This window comes from Colletotrichum scovillei (assembly GCF_011075155.1).
Source record: "Colletotrichum scovillei strain TJNH1 chromosome Unknown Contig00012, whole genome shotgun sequence".
NCBI lineage: Eukaryota > Fungi > Ascomycota > Sordariomycetes > Glomerellales > Glomerellaceae > Colletotrichum > Colletotrichum scovillei.
Genome location: NW_023336270.1, coordinates 767712 through 795052, shown reverse-complemented (window position 1 = coordinate 795052; position 27341 = coordinate 767712). Strand labels below are relative to the sequence as shown.

The following is a 27341-nucleotide window of genomic DNA, read 5'->3' as shown; positions in this document are numbered from 1 at the left end:
AGTTCCTAATGACCTCAGTAGATGCCCCATTAACGCGTCTAGAATCGATGGAACGACTTCTCTGAACCTTAATGATAGGGTTCCTTCTCACGAAGGCATAGATCCAGCCTTTTCCTAATGGTTTGGTATCCCCAGCAGCAGCCAGAACTCGCTCTGCGAATTCCTTCACCTGTTGGTGCGTTGGTGCGAGGCCCAGCGAAGCCTGAATGCGAACCCATTGTGCCAGCTTACTCTCTGGTCAGGAGACAGCCTCTGCCAGTCAGCAAAAGCCACTTTCCTAGTCTGACCACCTTGGAGACGTAGTTGGAGGGTTGATCGTGGTATCCCATACTCCAATGAGGCTCTCTTTTGACTCTTGCCGTTTGAGATGTCCTCGAGAGCCTGACGAAGCTGATCTTCGGTATATTGAGGCATTAGATATAGAAGAAGGTATGTGCAAAAAATGAGCCCATTTGGACTCGAATTGAAAATGTTGTGATAAAAGGAGGTTGGGGGTGGGCATTGCGTTGTGGTGGATTTTCGCGTTTTTGTGGGTGCCAGAAACAGGGGGGTGCCGGGAAGTGGGGGGTTTGACTTAGCCCATGGCTTCCCGGGTTGGCCGCAGCTAAATCTTTCGGGTCTGCTGGTAGATCCTGGCCAGGGTTGGCCTCTTCATAGTGTGCCCATTTCACAAACCGGTAGTACGCAGCTGCAAGAGCAGCTCCCATGCATGGCCCAAGCCAGTAGATCCAGTGATAGTTTGGGAACGACCTGCCTGCAACGGCGCACCCAAAGCTGCGGGCGGGGTTGAGGGAGCCACCAGTAACCCAGACACCTATTCGATTATCAGAAACTCGTTTGATGAGATTGAAGTAGAAAGTCTTCTTACCTGGAATGAGAATCATAAATAAAGCCAGCCCGACACCGATTGGTGCGAGGAAGGTATCACGAGACTTCTCCACGGCCAACATGAAAACAACGATGACGAGCTGTGCGGTGAAGAACATCTCAAGGAAGAGTCCCTGGGCAACAGATGTCCCAATGCCAAGCAGCGAGTTTGCCTGCGAAACTTGGCCCGGAAACATGGCTTCAACCAGTCCGCCGGCGCACATCGCGGCCAGCATCTGAGCCGGCACGAGGAAAGCGGACCGCATCCACGGCAACTGACCACCGAGGGAAAGGCCGAGAGTGACCTAGTCTCGTTCATCAGCATGCGACTCAACAAGTGTGGCAGGCTGTGTGTTGTTCCCCTGAAATCATATGCACTTACCGCAGGATTGAAGAGACCACCGCTGATGCGGTAAAAGGTCCAAACATTGACAAGCAGAGAGAGACCGTACGACAGAGCGATGAAGACGACGCCCTCGCTGCTCAACGTGCCATCGCCGGCCGAGGAAACCCCCTGCTTGATCACCATGATGTTGCCGGCGTACGCAAAGTACAGGAAGAAAAAAGTGCCGACGAACTCGCCCGAGGCGGCAACGAGGTGGCCTCCCATGGCGCTGAGATGTGTTTGGGGAATTTCGTGGTGCTGCCCGTTGGCATGATCATGGTGGCGGTCTTGGGGTTTCGACATCTTTAAACTCTCCTTTCTCTATCTCCCTTCTGTTTCTGTTTCTCTCTGGCCTCTGAATCAGTTGCTTGCGTCGATGCTGGTAGCGCTATCACCATCAAGGGACATGGGTGGAAGGGAGAAACATCCGAGTGCAAGGGAGGGGACCCTTTTGAACATGTATGATGGCGACATTGTACCTACTTTAGGTATGGGGGAATAACAGCCATAGGGGGTAAACACAAAGGAATATCACAAAACGCCGTGCCAGAAATTCTCCGTTGGGGGTTTAGCTCAACGGGTGTGGCTTGGAACGTGGATAACTGCAAGCGGCTCTAATGACTCTTCGTGATGCGGTGCGCACGTCAGTGGTACCCCCATGGTGAGACATTTAGCCTGGCGCCCCCAATCATCGGTGCATTCGTTGAAGCTGCCGTAAGCCGCAGACGTGCTGGAATCTCTTAATCTGCCGCGCCGCCGTTCACTATCGAGGCTCGATACGATGGCAAGCGACCAGGCCGCGCGCCCGCCTCCACTGCTCCATCATCCCGCGTTTGATTTGTTGACAAAGAGTGAAATTCCTACGCCTCGCGCCTGGGTCGTCTCCCCTTTCTGCGTGGCTTTCTCCGCGTCTGGGACATTCCCCACGCCATCCACATACGTGTGGCCCAGAACTCCCCCCATCTCTGGAAATCCGAAATAGAAAGTCTAGCGTCCGTCCGTCAGTTTGTTAGTGCTGGAGCTAGGGGTCCCGAAAGCCTCCGTGCCGTCAACCGGTCAACGGAAACAGGCAGTAGGCAGGTCCGAGAAATTGTTTTGATGTTCGACAGAGTGTTGTGTTTGGACTTGTACCTGTTGAACACACTCTCACTTACATCAGATTGGTGCAACTTGGTTTGAATTGCCTTGTGTAGGTAGAATTCACCATTGAAGTTGAGGCTGGCTGCGCCGGTTAACAGCTTTGTATCACTTTGAAGTGTCACGCCGAATACGAGATAGTCAACATTCAAACATGCGCTAGGGAAGCAGTTGCCGAAGTGCTGTGGGCCGGTGTTAAATCACTCACTCTCTTGTTTGCGTCATAGAAATCATGAGTACGGAAGAGATGACTTCCGTTATACAATAGCGCTAGCAATTTAGTGAATAGTAATGTTAGCTCGGTTCTCAAATAGATGGTATGGGATCTCCAGTTGCTTTTTCCAATAACCAGATTCATTGCTAGATGTAGATAGGAAGCGTTGTCCAGGTCCAGGAAATGATCGCAAGCCTTTATCATGAAATACCTAACGGATATCATTCATTGTGTAATGCAACGGTGTGGTTCAAATGTACCGAAACATGCAGCAGTCCACAAGTACGACCGTTGTAGCAAGTGCGACTTCCATTTGGTGTCCTATGTCGCACATCCGGGCGAATGATGTTGTTGCCGCGCAATTTAGCTTTTCGGTTCTCTTTTGGCGGCGACATCGATGAGGTCGAAAATGGGCTCAAGCATGCCCTTGCTTTGCTCACAACACCAGTGCAGGATGAAAAGATGAGCTTACGTCAAAGTGCCGACAAAGGGGTTGATCAAGTTCTAGCTTGCGGCTGACAGAAATGCAGTCTTAATTCCGTGTCAGCCGCAATTCAAAAACATGCCAAAATGAGATGAAACTATTGGGAAAACAGATGCTATATGGCTACATGTGCTCTCACCATGCCGCGAGCCTGCTCTTTGACAGGAATAGCAATGGAACGTAACAGGGCCGGCCTTTTCGTCACTACAGTTACTAGCCAACTCATTCGAAGAATACCTGAGCTAAGGGATCCGATTATGAAGGCCGTACAAAAGGAGCTTGATATACGTGGGAAAAACTCCGAACAAGGTTTGATGGACTGATCTCGAGACTGCTGAAAGAACTGAAGTTTGATGGACTCTTAATCCCAACGCTTGTCTTCGTCATCGACCCGCTAGATGAATGTTACACCGGGAAAATTCAATCCCCTGGACAGGATAGAAGCCGGACGCTCCTGCGGAAGCTTACCAAGTTAGCGGTCATTACGGAAGTGAGAGTCCGAATTTTCTTTACCAGTCGGCCAGAGGTTCCGATTCGGTTTGGGTTCCGGGGAATGTATCTGAGGGCTTGGATCAAGACGTGGCGCTTCACGGAATGCCACGCCCCGTTATCGATTACGATATTGGAGTCTTTATCAAGATTCAGCTTGAAGATATACGAAATTCCTACCAGATTTCGCAGGACTGGCCAGGAGAAAGTATCGTCAAACACCTTGTTGACACTTCTACTCCTCTCTTCATTTACGCTGCAACTATCCGCAAATTGGTCAACGATCCAAGGCGAAGATTCAGCCCTCGAATTCAAGTAGAGAACTTTTTGTCCCAAGGCCAAAGCGCCAAGACAACGCGCGGTATTGCAACCACCTATCAGCCTATTCTGGAACAACCTTCGGCTGATCTAGACGATTTTGAACAGCAAGACCTGCTTGATCAGTTTGTATTGATCGTTGGCTCTGTTGTTCTTCTGGCAGAACCTCTGTCGATCCCGTCTCTCTCTCCCGACTACTTCACTCTGATCAAGATGAAGCTGATCATGATCTGGACAGCCTACAATCGGTTTTGAGCATTCCAGAAGATTTTGATTTCAATAAACCTATCCGAATCTTCCGTACACATGCTTGGTATCAAGTTGTGGTTTACATCGTCGTGCCTTGCTTCATCTTGTGCCCTCGTGGTTTTCGCTGTGACTCAACTCAGCTTCATACCGCTCTCTGTATATCTTGTCGGTGATCTAGAAGGTCTGGAGGATAACCTTTAGCTTGCGACTCGAGAATGATCGACATCTCCTTAGCCATCCTCGAGACCGAGGACCCGGTTGCCATAATCCGCGAGGCTTCTTTATACAAACGAGGTACGCTGCGGCCGCTATGCAGGAGACCGACCCCGGCAATGTGAGGTCTTTTATGATTTCTAACATCCAACCAGCCGTTTAAAAGATCCATGTCAACGACTTGGTCGAGTCGGATGATCTCTATACTGGACGTTCCGGTGCTGGTCCCACTTCCGGCGGAATTAGGATCTTGGTGCTCAAAAATATCTGCGTACACCACCATGTAGAGCACGCAGATCAAGACGCTAAGGATGTCGAGTACTGTTGCGACTCTCGTAGTGCGAAAGTATTGAAGGACTTGCGCTGCGTAGTACAAGCAGTGCCTTGCTCTGCCGACATTCTGCGGTATGATGTCCAGCAGTTCGGACCGGGCTTTGCTGTGACCTGCATCTGTCGTCTGCCATTTGCCGTAGAGGTTGAGTAGCCGCAACGGTGTGACTGAGCAAATGGAAAGAACTCGGGAGAGCAAGGCGAAGTCATTCGAGTTGGTGGCGGCGTCTGTTACGCGCAACATTTGAGAGCATCCTACTTGGGACAAAGCATCGAAGGCTTTCTGGGAGAGCATCGTCCCTACTCCTGGAGCTAGACTTGGTTGACTAGCAGTACTGCCGACAGAGCCGAGTCCCATAGCTCGAAGCAGATCGCTCTCGGCAGCTTGCTGCACGATGGCCGAGAGCAGTATTGTAGACTTAGCCGGTTGTTCTAGACTCGCCGGCACTACATCGCCAAGACCAACGCGTGCAAGTAGAGCACAAAGAGTGGATGAAGGCTGCGGTGGCGGGAGAACGTGCCACTGCTCGTAACTCGAAGACCAGTACGCATCAGCTGTGGGCATCGAATTTTGCAGCTCAGCAATTGAGAGCAGAGGAGGAAGCATGAAGAATGTCGCCTGGAGACACTCTGACACTTTTTGTGTGTGAGTTTCGTAGCACGAGGGTTGTTCAGCGAAGATGACTTACTCCAAGTGAAGTGTATGACCCGGCGCTTGGCTTCGGCTTGTATCCACTGGGACCATGCGTGGTTCGCGTCTTCAGCGGAGGTGTGCGTGTGCATCAAAGTGCCCTCTCGAGACAGCAATTGGCGACAAAGGGTGACGAGGATATTCCGGTAGAATTGCACCTCGATGACAATGCTCCGCTTTCCTGAGAGCCACTGGTTTTGATGAATTAACAATAGGGATTGCGCACAGGTCAAAACGTCATTGCTCGATAGCTCTCGAATCTGCAATTGATTGAATTGCCACATCAGTACCATGTCAGGAGAAAAGCTTCAATGATGGGTCTTACATCTCTTTTCAGCATGTGCTGGGCAATTCGCTGCAGTAGGAGAACATGATCGTCATGGTGGTGCGCTAGGGAATACCGACTGCCAAGACACACCACACTGAGTACTAGCTGCCACGTCTCGGGTAACGCCTGAAATGTGGGTTTATGTAGCAAAGGCATTCGCGGATGAAAGTGCTCAAAATACAATTGCATGTATGCATCAAGGTGCCGCAAAGATGGGAAGTTGGCGTCAAGTCCTTGGGCTTCATGCTGTGGCAGTCGGGTTTTGATGGCTTGGAGCATGTGTGCTCGCGTTTCTGCTGTCATGGGAGGTACATGAGGAATGTACTCAGCGATCAGGATGTCTTCCTCCTCCGCTGTCAGGTTGCCTGGCCCAGTAAAGACCTCAACGGCCTCCGCACCTACTCTTGGTGTTGCTTTTGCACCGAAGCTATTCGGCACGCTCTGGTCATCCACAGGTTCACCGACGGCAGCCAAAGCGGTGTCTCCGAAGCAGAAATCTGTTGATGTCCCAACTCCGAGAGAAGGAACTGGTGAGAAAGGGAACAGAAATTGGGCAGGGGTCAAGAGGGCGTCCCATAGGAGGTCTGGCTCGAGCGGAGGTTGGTCCGAGACGCAAGATTGCGAAGCAATAGGCTGCAAGTGCTGACGAGGCGGAGTAAGGGCAGAGGATACGTCGCCGTCGGCTACAGGCTGCGCAACGAGGATGGTCTCGTCGTCGCCGGAACTTGGTTGGTATGAGCAGCGACGACCCTTGTTTATGCAGTTGGTACAAGGTGCTGGCCTGCAACCATCACAGCGTTGTTTCGCTTTGGCGCAGGCTTCGCACGCACGACGTTGGTCTCGTGAGAGATGGTCATCGTTGTTTTGCGTCCATTCAGCGAGGACTGCAGTACCATGTGTGCGGACATGCCGTTTCAACGTGTCCCTTTTCCCCGCTAAAAGTCAGTCACAGACGTTACTGGAGAAAACTTGAACACAGCCTATCCAAGACACGGAGGATACACACCTTCGAGAGAAGGCTCTCTTACAGATTCTGCATGTGTGAGAACGACGGCCGGAGTGGCGGTCTAGATGCCGACTTAGATGCTCGCGCCGACGAAAGGTCTGCCCGCATTCGGGACACAGCAGTGATGCGGAGGCGGAGGAGGAAGACGGGGAGGATGAGGGGCCGTTGCCGTCACCGACACCGTCGGCAGCGCCATCGTTACCAGCATTGCTACCTAGATTGGCAACTGCGGAGGTACGCGACCGCATTTTGAACAATACAGTGAGGTGTGAAATCGCGGTATGTCTGCGGAGCAAAGATGGGGAATGTTGGGGTTCCGAAATATCGCGGCGGCGGCGGCGGGGGTGGGGGATCCCGAAATATGTGGAGAATTGCGGCGGGGCCGCGGGGCCGCGGGGCCGCGGGGGTGGAGGGATGCCGATGAGTAACTCCCCACGCTCACGTCTCGCACTCTACCAACCGCCACGGCAACTGGCGAATGTCACAGTGGGCGGGACTCGGTTCGCCTACTCAATTAAGCTCGGTCCCGTTCACACCAATAGATCGAACTGCCTCAAGCATGTCAAGAAGTCGTCAGAGCTGAGACGTTATGATAGGCATTGTAATGCAAACCGCTCTAACGCCGCCATCTGACTTCTTTGTGTTACTTTCATTTTGCAATTTTCAGAAAAGCACATCCGATGTACCCGGTTGCAATGCAGTCACCTTGGAACCCGTCTCCTTCTCGACCGCTTGCGTAGCTGGGCTTACATCCACCGTCCACGGCTTGATCGGCGCCTCATCGTGCAAACACCAGATCACCTTCTTCGGCTCTCCCAGAAGCTTCGATACTTGCACCGCGAACTGCGCCGCAGATCCATCAAACGGTCGTCCGTTCAAGTTCGCCCGCCCAGCAATTGCTTGAATGAGCACGTCTGGCTGCGGCTGCACCGTCTTCAGTATTCCATCGTACCCGCCCAGATGTCCGTTCCATAGCAGTACCTTGCCCTCCCCGAACAGGAAGTTGTACATTAGCTGCCCTCCGTCAAAGTGAGACATGCATTCCCTCGCCGGGCCGTTGACGTAGTCGACGAAAGAGCGCATGGCCGAGTCCATAGCATTGTGAGGCATGTGGTCGCCGATCTTGAGAAGGCCGTATTTCATACCGAATGTGATATCCAGTGTGCAAGCGTACTGGTTTGCTCCTCCAATGTACTCCTTGCCTGTATCCATGATCGCAGGCACATCGGCATGCGAGCCACCAGGCATGAGACAGTGCAGTGAAGGCCAGACATGGACGGAGGCCGCGGCCAAATTAGCATCCGGAGCCTGAGGAGCGCCTGGTGGCCCAGGAGCGATATCAACTTCACCACGAGCTGCAGCTTGACGGCAATTGAAAGGGAAAAGAGGGATGCGCTCGCCACCAGATACCGGGATCAGCTGGTTCTCGGGCACTCCAGCTGACCGAAGGACGTTGATAGCTTCGCCATTAGCAATAACATGCGCTCCGGTTTTGATTGCGATCTTATCGGCTCCAGGAAGACTGAAGGACGCCTAGTGAGTCGGGTCTGTGGACAAATCTAGATGACTGTAATGCGAATGAGTGTGAAACATACTGGTCAAAATGTGCGTGGGAGATGAAGATGTAATCCGCTTCATCCACATCGTCGATAGCCAACACTTTGGGCAGAACAGTCGGACGCTCCAGCCATGTATCCAAGAAGATGACGAGACCGTTGGCTTTCACGCGAAATGTGGTAGCACCTGGGTAATTAATGAGCCTCACGAACCTCGGCAGCAATCAAGAGACACTGAATGTCGCGGCAACTTACCGAACCACTCGATTGTAGCATCCATGCTGAAGCTTTTGCCTGTCAACGCCGCGAAGTGGAGAAGAAAGCAAGTTATAGTTCAGATTGACTTCTGGATTGAAAGATATAGCCAGGTTGGAGCCACAGACCCTCTGATGACCAAGCCCGGCGACCCCCGCAACTCCGCACCGCAAGGCGAACTTATCCTACACTCCAAGCTTTGCACAAACTATCGAATCCCATTCAACGCCGCCCTTGTAACTACCTATGCAACTTTCAGGATCCTGTCGACAAGCCGTGTCCAGCCTTCGTCTCTGGCTTGTGCTCGCTTTCAGGATATACATCACAAAGGGGAGTCGGTAAAGCAAATCCATCGTCACGCTACATTCATAGTATTCTTTGCCATTATCGGCACATCGGCTCAGTTCATAGATACAGATCTCCTACATGCACTACTTCTCATGCGATACATAGTCTACCTTCACTTCGGCTTTCAAGCCAATAGTCTCTAAGGCAGAAACAAACCACCCCATCGCGGTCATAGCCATTCCGACGAAGGATATCATCATCTTACCCGATAACGTCGTCAAATCTAGCGAAGTTACGGCTTCACTGGCCTTCACCATCTTGAACGCGCGCGTGTACATCTCTGCGTCGAATCTGCGCGCTAAAACAGCAAGTTCCTCATCAGACGGCACGTCCTGCTCAAATGTTGCTTGCTGGAAAAGTTCAACAAGGTTGGCGGCATCAGTCAGCGCCTGGTTTGCACCCATGCCTCGGCCAGGCGTCATGGGGTGCACGGCGTCGCCGAGGAGAACCACTCGCGAATTCTTGTCAATACCATTTCGCCAATCCGTCTTCGGCTTGACGGAGCTGGTCAAAAGGCCCGTCCGGACAGCCTCAGTCGCTGATCGCATGATGAGTTCTAAAGGTTTGCCATAGCCAAGGTCGTTTCGGAAGTAATCTATAAGGTGAGGAATGATCTTCTGAGGGTTCGAGCCGGCCTTCGCTATCAGCTCGTCTCCCCGGGCTCTCGGTATACCGACCGACCAGAACAAGGTGTATGACTCTGCGCCGCTGGTACTTGGGTCCTTCTGGGGGTCATAGACGGATGCAAATCCAGCAACATCTTTGCCGCCCAAGAACATTACCGAGCCAGATTCGACGAGCGACTCGGGCAGCTCATCTCGTACAGGTCGTGAAATGATGCCGCGAGACTGGATCAAAGTCATGCTGTCTAGCTTGATCTTGTTGTTAAGGCCAACCTGTCGGTTGACCTGGCTGTTGCTGCCGTCTGATGCGATAAGAATGTCGGCCTCCTGTGAAGCCTGGCCATCGAAGTGTAGCTGCACGCCGCATCGTTCACCCGGCATCAGCTCAAAGCGTGCGAAGGTGTGGTCGAAGTGAACCCGCCTTTGAACTAGCAATGGCTGTAGAAGAGCACCACGTAGTCCCTTTCTAGGTATGGCTTGACTCTTGGGATACAACTTGAGATCGCCTAGGCGCAGACGAACTGCGAAAGTATCGGGATCAACAATGGTAGGCGCTTCCGCCTGATCACCGGCCCAAACCTCGCGGATCGATGACCAGAGCTCGAGGTCGGAGACTGTCTTCAGAGCGTTAAGGCCATTGGCGCTGATGCGGAGCTGATACCCGCCACGCTCTGAGTTGAATGCAATTGTGTCGCGTTCGAAGACCTGGACATCGAATCTCCCAGCTGGGTCCTTAAGCAAGCCGTTGGCGACGGCAAGTCCAGAGATTCCTGCGCCAATGATGGCGACTCGAATTTTGCGATGCTTGCCCTCGTGAGGAAGAAACTTAGACGAAGCCATAGTGGCTTATTTGGTTAAAGTGAATGAAAGACTCATATACGTAACAACCAACCGCGGTAGTTTGAATGATGAGAAACGTTTCTTCCTATCTAGGAAGCCATGAGGTCTGTTTTGAAATAATTATCGCCTGTGCCAAGAGGTCCGTATTGTGACTTTGTAAGATGGCTCTAGAGCGACGGCACAACACCACATCGGAATACCCCACAATGCGGAGGCGTCCGTGTGAAGCAAGGAACCTTGAACGGCGTCATGTTCTCCTCCTCACCGTAAAAGCGCCCACCCGCCGGACGTGGGCTTGTTGTGTGCCGCCAACATCCAACGCATCTGGCTTCTTCAGAAACAGAATAGCCATGTCAACAATCAGCTTTTCAGGAATAGCCATACCCCGCCTATGCTTCGGAGTGGGAACCCTCATGAAGTGGGCACCTGGCCACACTCATCCACTTCCTACGGACAGCAGCGTCGAAATTCAACAAGCGATCGACGCGGGGTTCCGTCACTTCAACACTGGTGATATCTACACCAACAATGACAGCTTTGCCGAAGTCCTCCGCCACAGCAATCTCAAACGCTCCGAGATCTTCCTATCCCTTAAGATCAACACCTACGCATCCCTAGGATGTCGAGGCCGCGATCACATGATCCAGGCCGTAGAGCAGGAGATTGAGCGGTTTGGGATACTAGAGGGCTATGTCGACATCCTGCAGCTGCACTTCCCGCCCCGCGGTTATGATGGGAACATGACCAATCGCGATGCATGGCGTGTGCTGGAAGATCTCAAGGATCAGGGAGTTGCTCGCATTATTGGTGTGTCGAATTGGTATGTCGTCAATAACACAACGGTGGGGTGTAACCCGATCAAAGCTCACGAGCGCGACTTTGTAGGACTTTGCCCGATTACCATGACATCTTCAACGCCAGCGACCTCAAGCACCCTCCACAGCTCAACGAATACGAGTTCAATCCGTTCTTGCTGTCTGATCCCAAGGTCCGGCAACTCCGCGAGTTCGAAGTCGAGCACAACATTGTCCCAATGAGTATGCACACCATTAACCAAGTCTCTGGGGACTAAATCTCCCAAGCTGACAGCCGCGCAGACTATGGCCTTTTGACAGCCGTCAGCGGCCGCTTGCCCACTAAAGACAGCACAGCGCTGTTGCAGAAGTTGGAAGAGCAATCAAAGCAAACGAGGCTGTCGACGGCTGATCTGCTGCTCAGCTGGGCATACTACCGGCTTGATGGCATTGTCGTGACATCTACATCGAAGGCAGACCGAGCTAGAAAGACCTTCGAGCTCCTTTCTGCTAAGCAAGCGCCTGTTAACGGTCAGATCTACGTGGAGATGGAGAAGGCGGCAACGCTAGATGGTCCTGAAGGTAAGGTATTCTATGGCCATCCTCACATGGAGAAAGCTCGCCAGCAAAATATGAATGCTCAGAAAAAGGATCTGTAGCAAGTAGCAATTACCATTATCTATGTCTATCAACTAAAGAGGGCAGCTAGGACTCCCCAACCAATATAGTCATTGAAACCCAAGTGAACCTCCAAAACATGGACTACTAATAGACAGGCTTCGTTAGATTTGCGTCTTGTACTATTTTGATGTATGCTGTAGAACTCTCACGACATAGCTTCAACCCCGCGTTTACATTATCTTCTACAAGAGAGTTCAACTACCCCACCGCCACTTACCATGAGAGTTTCGGCACCCCACCACATCCTGCAACGTCACTAGTGTTTCCCCAGGCCCTCATTCCCCAAGAGCCGTACATTATAAGCTTTGTCCACACTACGAATTTCCAAACAAAGCATCTCCAGGCGAAAATTGTCATGTCTCTTCTTGTGCTCTTTGGTTCTCTCGCACTCCTTGCCATCGGCTGGCTGCTCAGCCACATCCTGGCGTGTCTTTCACTCCCTGGAGCGTACGGGCCTGCCCTTGCCAGATGGACTGATGCATGGTACATCTGGAAAATATGGCAGGGCAAGTATGAGGCGTACGACATTGAAGCACATAAGAATGGCTGTAAGTGGCTACTATTCTTTCGCTCTCATCACTTCCTGGCCCATTGCTGATGATCACCAAAGCCAGGAAAGTCGTTCGCATCGGGCCTCGCATGTACAGCATTGACGACCCGGCCATGGCTCGCGTAATCTATGGCATCGCATCTCCCTTGCCAAAAAGCGGATGGTACGATGCCTGGGGAGATCCTCGCATCCCGAACCACAATCTCTTCAGCGCGCGCGATCGCGCCGTGCATGGCCTCATGCGCCGCAAAGTCGCCAGCATGTACTCCATGTCGACAATCAAGTCCTACGAGCCCTATGTTGACAGCTGTGTTGCGCTTCTTCTGAAGCGTTTCGACGAGTTCGCCGAAAGCGGAGAGGCGTTTGACTTGCAGCAGTGGATGCAGTGCTATGCATTTGATGTGATTGGTGAGATCACGGTGAGTTCGGTGGTCCGCTTACCTACCCGATTGCATCAATTATCTAACTCTTATAACAGTTCGGCAGACGAGTAGGTTTCTTGGAATCTGGCGGACAAGATATTGACGGCATTATGAGAGGTCTAGAAGACGCCAACGCGTTCTCGACGTTCTCGGGCGTCAACGCCGTCTTGTTGCCCATACTTCTCGTCCTTTATGGTAACCCTGTTCGTGGTATCGCAAGTTTTGCGCGAGAGCTCCAATCCGAGAGCGATGATGTTGACATCAAGGAAAGGCATGGCGGAGAGACCTTCCTGACAAAAGTTCAACGACTGCAGAAGGAAGACCCGGAGCAATACGAAAGATTTCGTGTTCGAACGCTTACTTTGACAGGAAACGTTGCAGCTGGAAGTGATAAGTCAAACCCCCCACTTCCTGGCACCCCCCTGTTTCTGGCACCCACAAAAACGATGGGATCACAACCCAACCTCCTCATTACTATTAACTATTGATCCTCAACCACACCCACTACAATACAACTGCCAGCCTCACTAGGGCATTCAGAGTCGCTGGATTCAGCCGTAATAACCTCCTTTTCACCCGCTTCGATTTGAGCCCGATGGATATCCCTGATGTTCGCAAACTTCGTGTTGGGATCGATCTGAACAGTCTTCCTCTTCCTAACTGCAGCGTTGGTAACTTGAGCCCTCAGGTGAGCCAGCTGCTGCTGGGCAGCTGCCAGTTGCCAGGCCTGCTCTGTGAAGCCTTTTTTCACCTTCCTGAACAGCAGCCGTTGAGTGCTGGTATCATTGTCGAGTTGGGTGTATAAGTGCAGTTGACCGCTGAGCTCTGCCAGCTTCCTGGGTGTCGACCAGACCACTGCAGAGGAAGCAGAATCCATGGCTCAACAGGGGTAGTTTGTTGACTTATGGCATCGCTTTTGCCCCGACTGGTTGGTTTGGGTGTGGTGGGCTTAGCAGAAGGCTCAGGTAATACCATAGGGTTCATCAGGGGCTTAACCATCGCTACAGGGTGTAGACCAGTCCACTTCCAACCACTTCTGATGTTCGAGACTGATAGACCAGCAAGTCGAGCCTTCTGGTAACAGTCCAGGAAGTTCCTTTTACCTATAATGGTAGAGTCGTTCCATTGAGACAAGTAACCGAGCTCCTTCCGATAGGCTGACTTAACAGGGCTGAAGACAGACTGGTCAAGTGGCTGGAGGACATGAGAGGAGTGTGGTGGTAAGAACAGTAAATGGATATTGTTAATATAGCAATTCCACATGAAGTCTGTCGTCGTATGACTCCATGCCCATCCACAATCAACAGTCGAGCCTCGCCCTCAGCCTCGGGCATAGTCTGTGGGATAAACACCTTCTCTAACCATTCAATGGCAGTTAAGTCTGTAGTCCAGCCATTATCTGTTGCTGTAAACTCCCACCCATCGTATGGAACCAGATGTAATGGAAACCACTGTTGTTGGACCGTCTTCCCTTGAAAATGATAAGAGGACGAAGTGCCCTACCCAAGGCTGAGATACACTCAATGATAGAGACCCATGCCCTCGACCCAGGTTGTTTCTTGCGAACAGACGTCGTCTCAGCCATGCCCAGCACTAACCCATTAGCTCCTGACCCTCGAGGATGCCAGTCTCATCCATATTATATCTGTTGGCTGGTTTGATGTCCTTGATCTCAGGGATAGCAAGGAACTTAAACCAGTTCCTAATGACCTCAGTAGATGCCCCATTAACGCGTCTAGAATCGATGGAACGACTTCTCTGAACCTTAATGATAGGGTTCCTTCTCACGAAGGCATAGATCCAGCCTTTTCCTAATGGTTTGGTATCCCCAGCAGCAGCCAGAACTCGCTCTGCGAATTCCTTCACCTGTTGGTGCGTTGGTGCGAGGCCCAGCGAAGCCTGAATGCGAACCCATTGTGCCAGCTTACTCTCCTGGTCAGGAGACAGCCTCTGCCAGTCAGCAAAAGCCACTTTCCTAGTCTGACCACCTTGGAGACGTAGTTGGAGGGTTGATCGTGGTATCCCATACTCCAATGAGGCTCTCTTTTGACTCTTGCCGTTTGAGATGTCCTCGAGAGCCTGACGAAGCTGATCTTCGGTATATTGAGGCATTAGATATAGAAGAAGGTATGTGCAAAAAATGAGCCCATTTGGACTCGAATTGAAAATGTTGTGATAAAAGGAGGTTGGGGGTGGGCATTGCGTTGTGGTGGATTTTCGCGTTTTTGTGGGTGCCAGAAACAGGGGGGTGCCGGGAAGTGGGGGGTTTGACTTACCACGAGTATTTCTCTAACCAGTGCGATGTACCATCTTCTCACCACAAATGGTGTCGTAAAGAGCATGTACGAAGAGCTCGATTCCCAAGGCTTCTGCTCTAGCCTCGATGAACACGTCACTTTTGACCAAGCCCAGCAACTTCCGTACCTCCAGATGGTCATCAAAGAAGCCCTGCGACTCCATCCAGCCGTCGGCTTGCCCATGTGGCGCGAGGTCGTAGGGTCTGGTCTGGACATCGATGGAACCCATTTTCCGCCTGGGGTAAGTGTTTAAAGCTTTATTCAACATGGCACAGCCGCATAGAACTGTTCTGAATGCTTTGGACAGACACTAGTCGGTATCAATCCCTGGGTAGCGCACCGGAACGCAAAAGTCTTTGGCGCAAACGCCGCAGACTTCATACCAGAACGGTGGGATCCCCAACACGCCTCCTCGGAGAAGTTAGCGGCCATGGAACAGTACTACCTGCCTTTCGGAGCGGGCGCGAGAACCTGCATAGGGAAGCATATATCAAGCCTGGAGATAGTGAAGTTGATCCCAGAGCTAGTCAGGCGGTATGATTTTAAGTGTCTCAGTAGGGAATTGAAGACTGTTAAGTCGACCCACCCCCTTTTGGCCACCCCCCCCATTTAGCCACCCCATTTCTCCATCCCAGCCACCGCATTAAAACCCTACCCTTAATTTACAAACCACCACAACAATTACAAAAATCGTCCAAATACAATTCTTTTTTACACACTTATTTATCAATATATCATAATCTCATATACCAAAAATAAAATTAATCAGGCTCTTATAGCCATTAAAAACGGTCTCTCAGTCAACAGGGCCTCGATTAAATTCAGAGTTCCAAAATCAACACTTCGCAATCATAAAAGAGGTCACCAGACGAGGGCAACAGCATTCGCAAACCTCCAAAAGCTTCTCCCATAACAAAAAGACCAGCTAGCTCAATAAGTTCGCATTCAGCATAATCTAAGTATTACACCAACCCATAAACAAGTCAAAGAATTCGCTAAGCAAGTTCTAAGATCCCAAGGGGACACAAATCCTCTTAAAAAAAGATAAATAAACGCTTTCTTAAAAAAGAACCCATCAATTAAGGTCCAAAAAAGTCGTACCATTAATTCGCAGCGTCTAAATAAAGCTACCACTAATATAATTAAATCATAATTTAAATTACTCAACATACCAAAAATCAGCAGCATCAAACAAGCCAACAAATACAACATAAATAAAACTAACATCCTAAAGAGCAAGGGGTTTAATAACCTAGTTTTAAACATAACTAAGACCACAGCAATACAAAAAAAAAAGCCTAGTTCGCGTACTTAAATATCTATAATCAAATATATCTCTACTAATAATCGAGCTATCAAACCACTAGTCATATACAAAAAAAAATCAGTACAGCAGCAATAATTTCCACTTAAACTTAACCCATATACTAATTAAAAATTCACAGCAACAGAAAATAACTAGACCACCAACAACACTACCCTTAAATAATTAAAAACAGTATTCTTACCACAGACTAAGACCCCCCCCCCTTAGGGAGCTCAACCTACTCAATAAACCTCAACTATTAGTTCTAAATAAACATAAAAATCATACAACAACTAGATTTATATAAGAGTACTATAAAAACAACATCTACTTACTATTCTTACCTCCACACACTTCCCATATCCTCCAGCCATTAAATATAACTATCTTTAGACCTATCAAATCTAAGTACAAAAAAGAGCTCAGCAAAAAAGAAATAGTAAATAATTCTACTATCGTTAAAAAGCAATACTTCTTAAGCTATTACCTAAAGGCTCGTTTAAGTAATCTAACGTCGTCAAACATACAAAATAAATAAAAAGCAACTAAATTATATCCTCCTAATATAACCAAACCACTTACCAATCCCATAATCCTACCAACACCAGTCACACCAACCAAAAAAACTACAAATACTAAACAAATAACTAGCAATACTAAAAAAGCAGTTAACTAAGCATCAGCAGCATCTATTATTAACTAATCAACTCCCAAAAAGGCCAGCGAGCTCTATAATCAGTTAAAATTATTCACAAAGCTCAGTCCAGACCACAACACTCAACGCCTACTATTCAAAAAAGTAAAAAAAACATTCAGCAAGCAAGCCTACCACTTAGCCGCATCTCAGCGCCAGATTCGAGTTCTAAAAGCCAAAGTTAACCAATTAAAGCCCAAAAAAAAAAAGAATATACCAACAAACCCAAACACCAAGTTCGCCAACATCTAAAACATACAAAGAGCTCAAGAGGACTCTAGCAACCGTCTCGTTAGTCCCAGTCGACTCGCAGGGGTCGAATTACCTAAGGAAAATAATAACTATATTATTATAGCAGTAGAAGGCAGTTAATTAATTAAGTATAGTTAGTAGCGATGTTTTGATGCCATGTTTTGTTAGGGTAGCCAAATGGGGGGGGTGGCCAAAAGGGGGTGGGTCGACTTAATAGGTGGTTTGTAAAGCCACAGAAAGTACTCTTTAGTGTCAGGCGGAGAGGACTTAGATCTTGAAATTGAACAGCAGAGGATTTGTGTTTTGCCTTATAGGGAAAAGAAATTGAAGTCCCTGTCCATTTGTGCGGCAACCTTGGTACAATGATACATGTAAGGTCGCCATGGCCGGGAACTCGTTGCTTGCGACAACGCAGTGGTTCATCGCTGCCGAACAACCTCCTCATCTGACTTGCATAGCACCTTGTGAAGGGCTTGGAAACTACTATAGGGAGTTTATCTGTCGCGGTCGCATTCCTGACTGTGCTTTCTGGAACGTGTTGATGGGGGTGAGCATGCAGTAAGCGTTGTGTGCTCCTCATGTGGGTGTTGTTTGTAAACAATGGCTGGGAAACTACGCCCAGGCTCCGATACTCGCTGCTGAGTTACAACCGTCCAAGCGTAGTCAATCAGCCTGCTGCTCGGTTTCCGCCAGCGAAGTTCAGGCACGAAACCTTGTTCCTTGATGCGACGAATGGATATTTGGGGCACCGAAAACCCTCGTATGAGAGCGTGGTTGAGTATCAAGCGGATTCGCCTTCTTCTCTTGTGGGGTGCTTGCAGCCCCAGACCTCGGCCGCTAGTCTCATAGATCAAAGCCAGGGCCAGGACCAGGGTCTCGAGTCTTTCCCCTTCGGCCAGATCCCCATGTGGTTCAGAAGGGAGTCAAAGCATCGTGGTCTGGGGTAGTTGTGCGGGGTGAAGCGAACGGAGCGGAGCTATTCCCAGCGACAAGATCGAACTTCAATGCTTGCGTCGAATTTCATTTCAAAGTGGCAACATGGTTCGTGGTCATATCGCGCCGAATCGCTTGGGAGAATCATGATTCTGGTTGCTAAACGAAACCGCATCGGTGGTCCTAGTTTCTGTGGATCTTGCAAAATTTTGCTTTAAGTCGCGGCATCTAGAGTCGGCAGTCATGCATCTCCACCAATTCCGACTTTCGGAACCACTTAGACTGGAAGTTGCCGGTGGAGGCTTTAGTATGCACTCTCTGTACTGTGACCTAACCTCATGACTTCGTGACAACAACTCCTCGTTTCTCGGTCTATTCGACGACAACACAATTGGTTTCTTCACGACTGCCATTCAAGAGCCCGCAAAATGCCATTTCTCAACCCTCAGCCCAAGATCATCATCGCCGGTGCAGGCATTGGTGGCCTCACGGCAGCACTGTCCCTCCACGCCGCTGGGTTCACAGACATCCACATCTTCGAAGCAGCGTCACAACTCACAACCCTTGGCGTCGGGATCAACGTGCAACCCTCCGCGATTCTCATTCTCCGTAATCTCGGACTCCTGGAAGCTTTCGAGAAGACCGGCGTCAAGACGCAAGAACTGAACTTTTACAACCGTCACGGCCATGCCATTCTCAGCGAGCCACGAGGTCTCAAGGCAGGCTATGCGGTGCCGCAATTCAGCGTCCATCGCGGCGAATGCCAAATGCTGCTTTTGAGTGCCGTCAAGGAGCGTTTGGGCGAAGGGGCGGTCAACCTCAATCACGCCCTGACAGGGTTCTCACAGGATGAGAAGAGTATCACAGCAGAGTTTTCGCAACGGCGAGATGGTGCGCCGGCAGGACAGTCTAGCGTCACTGGCCATATTCTTATAGCCGCTGACGGAATCAATTCGACCGCGAGAAAGGTTCTCTACCCCAACGAAGGCCCGCCACGATTCTCGGGCCGTATGCTTTGGCGCGGCTGTATCGAGCGTGAGCCGTATCTCACAGGAGCATCAATGGTTTGGGCTGGTCACGCCGATCAAAAGTTCATCGCCTATCCTATTAGCCAGCGTTCCGCAGATAAGGGCAAGAGCCTTGTGAACTGGATCGCCGAACTCAGAATAAGAGACAAGGATGATGAGGATCTCACACCGCCAAAGACGGACTGGACAAAAGCGGTCGACAAGTCTGTATTTGAGGGACCGTTTCAAGATTGGCGATGCGGCGGGCTCGAGATGAAGGATCTCATTGACGCAACCGAGAAGGTTTTTGAGTTTCCTATGAGCGATCGGGACCCTGTTGAACGTTGGAGCTTCGGCCGCTTAACTTTGCTTGGTGATGCTGCGCATGCCATGTATCCGATTGGCTCCAACGGCGCATCGCAGGCTATTATCGACGCGGAGACTCTTGCGAAGCAACTTGTTGAGAACCAAGACGATGTGGTAGCAGCGCTGAAGGCATATGAGTCGGAGCGGCTGCCAGCCACGTCCAAGATTATCATGGCGAACCGTGGAAATGGACCGGATCACGTCTTGCAAATATGCGAAGAAAGAGCACCCGATGGTTTCGAGAATGTCCACGATGTCGTCCCGAAGAACGAATTAGAAGACATTGGCCGGGTCTACAAGAAGGTGGCTGGCTTCGAAATGGAAAGTGTAAACAAGAAAGCACAAAGAACAGAGGGCAATAGTGAGAAGTTAGGGTTAAAGAGCCCAACTGAGTGGATTTAGGCCTCAGCGCAAATCAAGCGTTGATGTTTAGCACCTCCTAAAGAAATCTCAGTTGATATTGACAGAAATGACAGCGAGTTGAGAAAAGCATAAGATGTCACTGGCCGCTCTAGAATCCCATTCCAAAGCTATCCGAGGTGCATTGCAATTCAAAAACCTTCTTGGAGTAATGCGGGCTTCTACTCGGTGCCGTTTGAGACGACGAGTACTAGTAGTCAGGAACATGCAGTAGATAGTTCCGGGTAGAAGCGGACCGGAGGCAAGTTCCCAGAGGCTGAACATGACTTGTCAATGTCTCTGGTGCCCGGCGTGCATCCCCGACCGTTAAGGTATGATGGCGCAAGTCCAGACTGCCGCACCTGAAATCAACGTGATGCTGCGGAGTGTCTTAGACCATGGCTGAGATGTGCAGGCGCCACTGTGTCATTAATTTCGGTCTAGTCTCTCCCTGCGCGGCAGCTGCATCCAATCTCCTCTTGTAACCCAGAACATTCACAATCCTTAGCATCTTGGCCGTTGTCGCTGCAGCCTGAGCTACAGGTAAGGAGTCCGGCAGTCAAGTGACTTTGAACCCCGGCTTGTGCCACCATTTGGCCTGCGCACATTCTGTCGCGGCATCTCAAGCGGCCAACTTTGATTCGGTGGCCCTGAACAGGCCACTAGGTGGTGCATGAACGCATGCCGCGGAAGGCTTACCTGTTTCTTCTAAACTTCTAGGTACCCTTCAATGTCCCTCTCGATGTGACGTATCTTAAATGCACTGCACCTACGACATGCATAATAACATCTTGGTACAGCATCATATCAATTGAAGGACATACGCGAGAGGACTTTCCAAGCCCTGTTCGCTAAAGCTTGGACAGAAAAGAAGTCAAGATAGAGTAGAGAGTGGGATTTAACCTTCAGACTTTCTGCCCAGGCTTGAAACCACAAGGCGCTCGATATCACATGTATCAACATTCAATCCGAGTCAAAATTGTTCAGGCTTCACTAAAGGGGTGGGTACAAAGGATCCAGCCAACTACCGGGATGTCTTTTCCGGTAGACATAGTCACTACCTATAATTCACTGGCCAAGAGAAAGCCAAAGATGAATTTGGGATCTATCATATGCAACATTTTGCTTTTTCCCCTGCCTCCCTTTCGCAGAGAATCACGCGAGTGACGAAATGGTCCAAGCTTGGAGATTGGCCCCTTCTAGTGGCCCGTGACTGAATATGTTTCTTTTCCGCTCTCGCCGTCTTTCCGAAATCCGACCAACCCTTCTTGGTGTTTCATCTTCTCAATGCCCCATGAATTTACCACGGCTACTACCTCTCTGTCAGAATGGCGTCGTGAAAGGACACCATGGATAATACATTGCCGTCGTCAACTGTACGAGCAATCGCGTCCTTGGTCGTCCTCTTTGTTCTCGCGACGACCTTTCTCGCTCTCAGGATTTACGCCAGAGTCTCGGCGTTGAGAAGCTGGCGGCTGGGGACGGACGACTATCTCATACTTTCGGCGTGGGTGAGTACGGATCTCTGCATAATCAATCCCGCGATTCTCTTCTGGTCTTCTAATGCTATGGCTAGCTTATGTTCACATGCATGATATATCTTCGGGTCGCGCTTCTAAGTGCGTCCATGTTTGCGGGGATATTGAACGTCCCCAAGTACAGCAAGATCAGTAAGGCAGCCGGGGTAATGTCAAACGTAGCGTGGGCGCTAAGCAAGACATCGTTCGTCTTCACGCTCATGCGTTTGATGACGGGGAAGCTTCGATGGATGCTTTGGTTCATCATCTTCTCTATGAACCTCTTCATCGCGCTGTGGCTCCCACTCTTTCTCAACCCATGCAGCCCTGGCGGACCAGAGCCATGCTGGCCGCGAGAAATGTCGGTTCCGTTTGGGATATTTGTCAATGGTGATTACACTCATGTTGCCTTTGTCATATGGTTCTTCCCAGGATTAAACTGGCTAACTTTCCTCTCTTTAGCATACTCGGCTTTCTTGGACATTTTTCTTTCCTTGCTACCATGGAAAATTATATGGCCTCTTCATCTTAGCACGCACGAACGGATCGGCATTTGTGTGGCTATGAGCATGGGTATCTTGTAAGTTCAAGTTCCGCATCCGGTGCATCAATTCTTTTATCTTGGATTTTGTCGATTGACGTCTTTTGCAGCGCTGGAGCTACCGGGATAGTCAAGGTTTTATATCTATTCGGACCACAGTCACGTAGCATATTCGACTCCGGAAGTATATGTAAGTGTTTACATGTCTGGTTATGAATCCTTCAGATTGAACACGAAGGTCATTTAAGACTGACGCTTTTTTTTTCACTCAGACACATTAAGCACCCTCTTCATCTGGGAAAGCGCTGAGATCTCAGCCACAATCATGGCAACATCAATACCCATGTTGCGAAAACTCGCCGTGATCGTCACAACCAGATACTCCTCTCGAGGAAGTAGCGAAAACACAATGCTATCCGTTTTCCAGCGCCAGTTACGTATAGCTGGCCTCAGCAATGATGCTGAGAACCAATACGCTGATCAACCAACAAATTATACTGGCGCTTCTTCTACGAACTACTCACGGCCTTGAGGAACGCATCCTTGAGTATTATTACGTCATAATCTGGTTGGATAGCAAACACTTCCTGTAAACTGAGGAGGACTGATGTTAGTAGCCGCAGACCCTATCAAACCTTATACCTCAATCTCTCTCAAATAGCCTTCCAATGGGCTAATTCAGATTAGCTGCAGTCGAAAATGAAGAAATTAGACATGTAATATCCAATGTACGAAGCATCCCCTCGTCAACCTGTCACATACTCTCAAAGATCGAAAGGTGCCGCAATAGGGACGTGCCCTCAACGCGGCTTTTGGATGCGTGTTGGCTTTTTCGTTAATTAAGTTTTGACTGTTTCGACAGATTTGCATCAAATTTTGAAATAGAATATAGAAGAGCCGTTCAATTGTTGCAGAGACGCAACATGTTTCCTGATGTGATCTTGAATCCCATAGTACGCGCAGTAGCTCGTAATCGTTCTGGAGGCCCCTGATTTTAACTGCTTGCTTCATGGGAGCGCAAACCCGCGTCAATTGCAACAGCCAAGACGGATTGCACCTCGCGTTATGTGTTGATGAGCAGATGTCTGCGGAACAGTGAATAGAATATTGGGGTTCATCCCAAATTTTGAAGTGCCTTTCGAGACGCGATTTGAGGACACTTTTCAGCTCGATGAATCATAAAGCCGCAATCCCCCGAAAGCACGACGATCGCATATTGATGGTGGGACTCTTATGGGCAAAATTGCACCCAAGTACATATAGTTATCTTTCCCGGAACGACTGTATATGTTGCGCTGTTGCATAATATCATGACTCGGAGGGATCCCGGATGTCCGGACCATTCACTAGGAATATCAGCTGTTGGCTTAGACGCTGATGTGGTACGCCGGAGACTCCGTCGCCAAGGCAGACGAAGATTGTACCCACTGAAGGAATCTGGTCTAAGCGGTATTTGCGCTCTGGGAATGGAGAAGATCTGACGACACAGCCTTACTCATGACTTCCTACACGACATGCTCTGTTGGTCAAATATAACAGCGATGTCGGAAGGACCTCAACCTGTTGATGGCGCTCTATTGCTCTGAGCCAAGTCCCCGAACCATGTTGATGTCTGCAATACCAACCCCATAAGCATTTGTCGTATTCGTGACTCATTCATTGGCCAATCCTATGTTGTCCTTCTCATCGAGTCATGCTCGAGCTGCATCGGATAGGTCGGCGGTGCGGTGAACGACCACGTCTTAATCGCCAGGACTTTTCTCCATACAACAAAACTGGGGTCTTCCTTCGCTCTCTGGATGTAGATGTTTGAGTAATGCGCGTGGATACTGAAGCTTTCGCTTGTTACGAGTATACATAGTGCCGGTAGTTGCATGACTTGTACGGAGTATCCCACCGGGAAATGTTGCTGCCCCCATTTTACGGCAGATTAGCCCAGACTGAACAATTAGCAGATAAGCCAGCCACTTGTTATGCAGCCACCTGCTATACACGTGGTTGAAGACTTGTTGAATATGACTTAAGTCTGTAACTAGCTGTGTAGAACTAGAGCTCGGCTATTATGGCCCAAAGAGGCACCTTTCACATCATATCACATCATACCACATCATACCGCTAGATCATATTTTACAACTGGCTTGGGTTCCTAGCAGCTAGCCCGGTAAGCCAGAAAAATAGACTTTGGTTCCCAAGCTCAATCTAATAAGCTTTCATGGATAATCTCAACTATGTAAGGAAGAACAACCTAAGGAAGCGGAACTAACAATCTCGGGCTCCGACAGCTGGGGCTTTACGAGAATCGGAGAGATAGATGCTGGTGCTATTAATACTGCATGTAGCAAGCTCCCCAGTCCAACTTGGATGAGTAGATCGCACCTTCCACGAACTATAAGTTGGATCCTTCTTTCTTGAACCTCTTGCAGCCCACGCCTTTACTACCATTACCGTCTTTACATAAACCACAAAATGAAGTTCCTCACACTCGTCATCGCCCTTACAGCGCCCTTGGCCGCACACGCCTGGACGGGACACGTCTACGGCACGCGGGCTGAATGCATCGGTGGCTGCCCGGCCAAGGTAAACTTCCTTTGAAGCTAGTTCACAGGCTCCCGGATACTGATTCTCGAAAACAGTGCAAGGCGGGGGGCGGCACCTACGATGGTTGCTCCGGCGGAGAAGGCTCCACTGCACAAGATTTGTAAGTTCCTGCCATGAGAAAGTCTGTACGGCTTGCTAATCTTCTATCCAAGTGTCTACTGCAACTGCAAATAGATACGACGATATTTAAACTACCATAGACTATCACTTTCCGTGCACAAAAGACATTACCATTTCAACCGGTCTATCTTGGTTTCTAAACGATCTTCACATGACTCAAATTGTCTCGTTGATCGAAAACTGCGTTCGCATCAGGTTTCTGTTGAAATTTCTTATGCTTTAGTTTACCTGTTGCTGCCTAGTGACAATCGAGGTGTTCACGCCTTGAGGAGGAAGAGCACACCAGCGTCACGGCCATTGCAACCTACAATTGCCATCGTGCTTGAGTGACAACTTGCCACCTGGATTCCTCTGCAGGAGTGCGTAAACTTTACGCGTTTCAAAGTTTCCCGTAATACCATCAGGGTTCGATACATTCATTGTTCAAGACCTAGTCTCCAAGTTATTGCTGCATTGATTAACTTATCTGCTGGATGAAAACTGAGCGCCACCTTTTGAGCCCAAAGTGCTCTGAATTTATGGTAAATTAGGAACTAAGAAAACATATAAATACACTCTGAATACGTCTTCTATCTGACAATGATAGATCCTCTCGGATACTTGACACGATCATAGATAAGACCAGCCGCCGCGGTCTCGCGATTCTCTTCACCGGCGTCATACACTGTATGATGACCTTTTTCACGGAGCGCACTAATGAATGGCACTTTGGTGCTCAGGAGGAAGGCAGAGAGCATATTGGTGTCCTGGGAAGTAGGTGGAAGTCTTCTCCCTCCTTCTGTCGTATTGTTCGAAGGATGCTTGGGTCGTTCCACACTTGAAAATAACTACAAGAGGATCGATATTAGAAGTTCCCCTTTAGCCGCCCGGTACAAGTGCATTCTCGGGCGTACCAACAGCTTCCGTGGAAAACAGTGATGAAGATTGATGTCTTGCGAGCAGCGCCGTTTTCAGAGGTTGTGTAAGACTCTAGGCTCAAATTTCTGAGTTTACGAGGTCGATTGCAGAAATTATACAGGACAGCCGACAGGCATTGGGGAGAGGGGTTGTGATATGAATCGACTCAAGTCCCTCCTATTCTAGTACCTGTCTACTGACATACACTGCTTGCTTACTAGTACATTACACTGGCCAACATCTCATCACTCCCCAAACTTTCAGAGCCGCATGTGAGCTACCTCTCGCTGATGCTCACGCCACGCAGCGACAGGGTCCCAGCCCTCATCAGCCGCAGTCTTCACACTCTTATCCTTGACGCCATACAGATACGGCTTCTCGTTGGCATAGCACTTCGTCTCCGCTTCATCCGGCAACGTGCCCTCGAGGATATACCGCTTCGCAATCCCTTCCGTACAATCAGACGTATCCCTTGACGAGTGCCCATACCCATGATGCGCAATCAATCTCGCGTTCCGCCCCATCTCGTTCAACAGCCTACGCCCGTTACGCAGCGGTGTGGCCGGGTCATACGTCTCCGCAATTAACAGGATCGGGTTCTTGAGCGTGTGGTTTAGGTCCCCGCGGTAGACGTCCACCGGCTCAGGCCAGTACTTGTGGACCTGCTGGCAGGGGAAGACGTCAAAGAAACGCGAGTTGCCCGCGACCCAGGACTGAGACGACATGTTGGCCCAGAGAGGCTCCCACCAGGCGAGACCGTCGGGAGGCAACGGCGCGTCGTAGGAGTCTGCGCAGATGACGATGAAGGCGAGTTCATCAGAGGCAGGCCGCTTGTTGGGCGTCGCGGGGAGCGTCGGGTCGTATTGCCAGGCCCGCTCCTCCAGGTACGCAGCGGCCAGGGTCGAGTTGCCCTGATCGAGCTCGTATAGCATTTGAGCGAGGGCCGGCCAGCTCTGGGCGTTGTAGAGGGCCGAGTAGATTGCGGCGACGAGGACGGAGTACGTGACGAGAGACGGGCCGCTTTCTTCGGTGTACCCGATGGCAGGGCGGTCAATGAGTGACGTGAGGAGGGACATTATGCGCTTATCCAGATCCTTCAGCACGAGGGGCTCGCCACTGCTGCTCTTGAGCTTTGCCAGCGCGCAATGGTCCGGTCCGGCGTTGATGCATTCACCGAGGAACCCATCGTACCAGGCGTGGGTGCCGTTGTCGAGCGCGGTCCACCCGAAGCCGCCTAGTTCGCGGTGGTCGCGGACGTATTCCGTACCATCGAGGATCATTCGCCCGACGCTGGCCGGGAACATGTTGGCGTACGTCTGTCCGATACCCGTGCCGTAGCTGACGAGGTATCCCGTCAACTCATCCTCGTTCAGAGCCTTGCGAATCTCCTCCAAGTCGCGCGCGACGATGGATGTGCCCATGAAGCGGCCGAGGTCGCCGTGGACTTCCCAGCAGGCCTTGAAGGTGGCGTCGTTCATCGCGTCGGCGATCTGCAGCTGGCGCTTCGGGTCGGCGGAGACCTCGATGTACTGGCCCGTCAGAATGGACCAGCGGTCTCTGTCGACGTCGTAGGGGAAGCAGGAGATGGAGGGGCGGGTGATGTTGACGCCTCGCGGGTCCCAGCCCAGCACGTC

At 50.3% G+C, this 27341-nt stretch overlaps 6 protein-coding genes across 6 annotated transcripts; 2 read left to right on the top strand and 4 right to left on the bottom strand.

Moving 5' to 3' along the window:
- Positions 1–340: 340 nt before the first annotated feature.
- On the bottom strand, positions 341–1725 carry HER10_EVM0007449 (aquaporin rerated protein, other eukaryote). The gene is made up of 3 exons (XM_035477004.1): positions 1250–1725; positions 869–1172; positions 341–814 (listed from the first exon to the last, which is right to left on the bottom strand). Exons 1-3 carry the CDS (start codon positions 1553–1555, stop codon positions 414–416), a joined length of 1011 nt encoding a protein of 336 aa, XP_035326231.1. The 5' UTR covers positions 1556–1725; the 3' UTR covers positions 341–413.
- A 2560-nt stretch (positions 1726–4285) lies between these two features.
- On the bottom strand, positions 4286–8547 carry HER10_EVM0001768 (uncharacterized protein; the record flags this gene model as incomplete). Its single annotated transcript, XM_035471503.1, has 7 exons — positions 4286–5322; positions 5376–5637; positions 5703–5732; positions 5796–6413; positions 7462–8233; positions 8307–8454; positions 8523–8547. 7 exons carry the CDS (start codon positions 8545–8547, stop codon positions 4286–4288), a joined length of 2892 nt encoding a protein of 963 aa, XP_035326064.1.
- Positions 8548–8953: 406 nt separating this feature from the next.
- On the bottom strand, positions 8954–10333 carry HER10_EVM0009419 (uncharacterized protein; the record flags this gene model as incomplete). Its single annotated transcript, XM_035478907.1, has 1 exon — positions 8954–10333. The coding sequence occupies one exon, from the start codon at positions 10331–10333 to the stop codon at positions 8954–8956; it is 1380 nt and encodes a 459-aa protein (XP_035326295.1).
- A 350-nt stretch (positions 10334–10683) lies between these two features.
- HER10_EVM0010729 (cytochrome P450) lies at positions 10684–17607 on the top strand (the record flags this gene model as incomplete). Its single annotated transcript, XM_035480180.1, has 9 exons — positions 10684–11153; positions 11219–11370; positions 11431–11709; positions 12000–12356; positions 12419–12777; positions 12837–13174; positions 15063–15318; positions 15385–15653; positions 17547–17607. 9 exons carry the CDS (start codon positions 10684–10686, stop codon positions 17605–17607), a joined length of 2541 nt encoding a protein of 846 aa, XP_035326331.1.
- Positions 17608–18690: 1083 nt separating this feature from the next.
- On the top strand, positions 18691–20037 carry HER10_EVM0010753 (monooxygenase; the record flags this gene model as incomplete). Its single annotated transcript, XM_035480203.1, has 1 exon — positions 18691–20037. One exon carries the CDS (start codon positions 18691–18693, stop codon positions 20035–20037), a length of 1347 nt encoding a protein of 448 aa, XP_035326334.1.
- Positions 20038–24966: 4929 nt separating this feature from the next.
- On the bottom strand, positions 24967–26639 carry HER10_EVM0005631 (uncharacterized protein; the record flags this gene model as incomplete). The annotated part of the gene is made up of 2 exons (XM_035475238.1): positions 24967–25021; positions 25975–26639. 2 exons carry the CDS (start codon positions 26637–26639, stop codon positions 24967–24969), a joined length of 720 nt encoding a protein of 239 aa, XP_035326186.1.
- Positions 26640–27341: the final 702 nt, after the last annotated feature.

Bases quoted from the DNA above. Each gene is read 5' to 3' on its own strand.
- HER10_EVM0007449 (XM_035477004.1), bottom strand. From the start codon at position 1,555: ATGTCGAAACCCCAAGACCGCCACCATGATCATGCCAACGGGCAGCAC. The intron at 1,173-1,249 runs GTAAGTGCATAT...GAACGAGACTAG, and splicing joins GTGGTCTCTTCAATCCTGCG to GTCACTCTCGGCCTTTCCCT. The intron at 815-868 runs GTAAGAAGACTT...ATAATCGAATAG, and splicing joins ATTTATGATTCTCATTCCAG to GTGTCTGGGTTACTGGTGGC.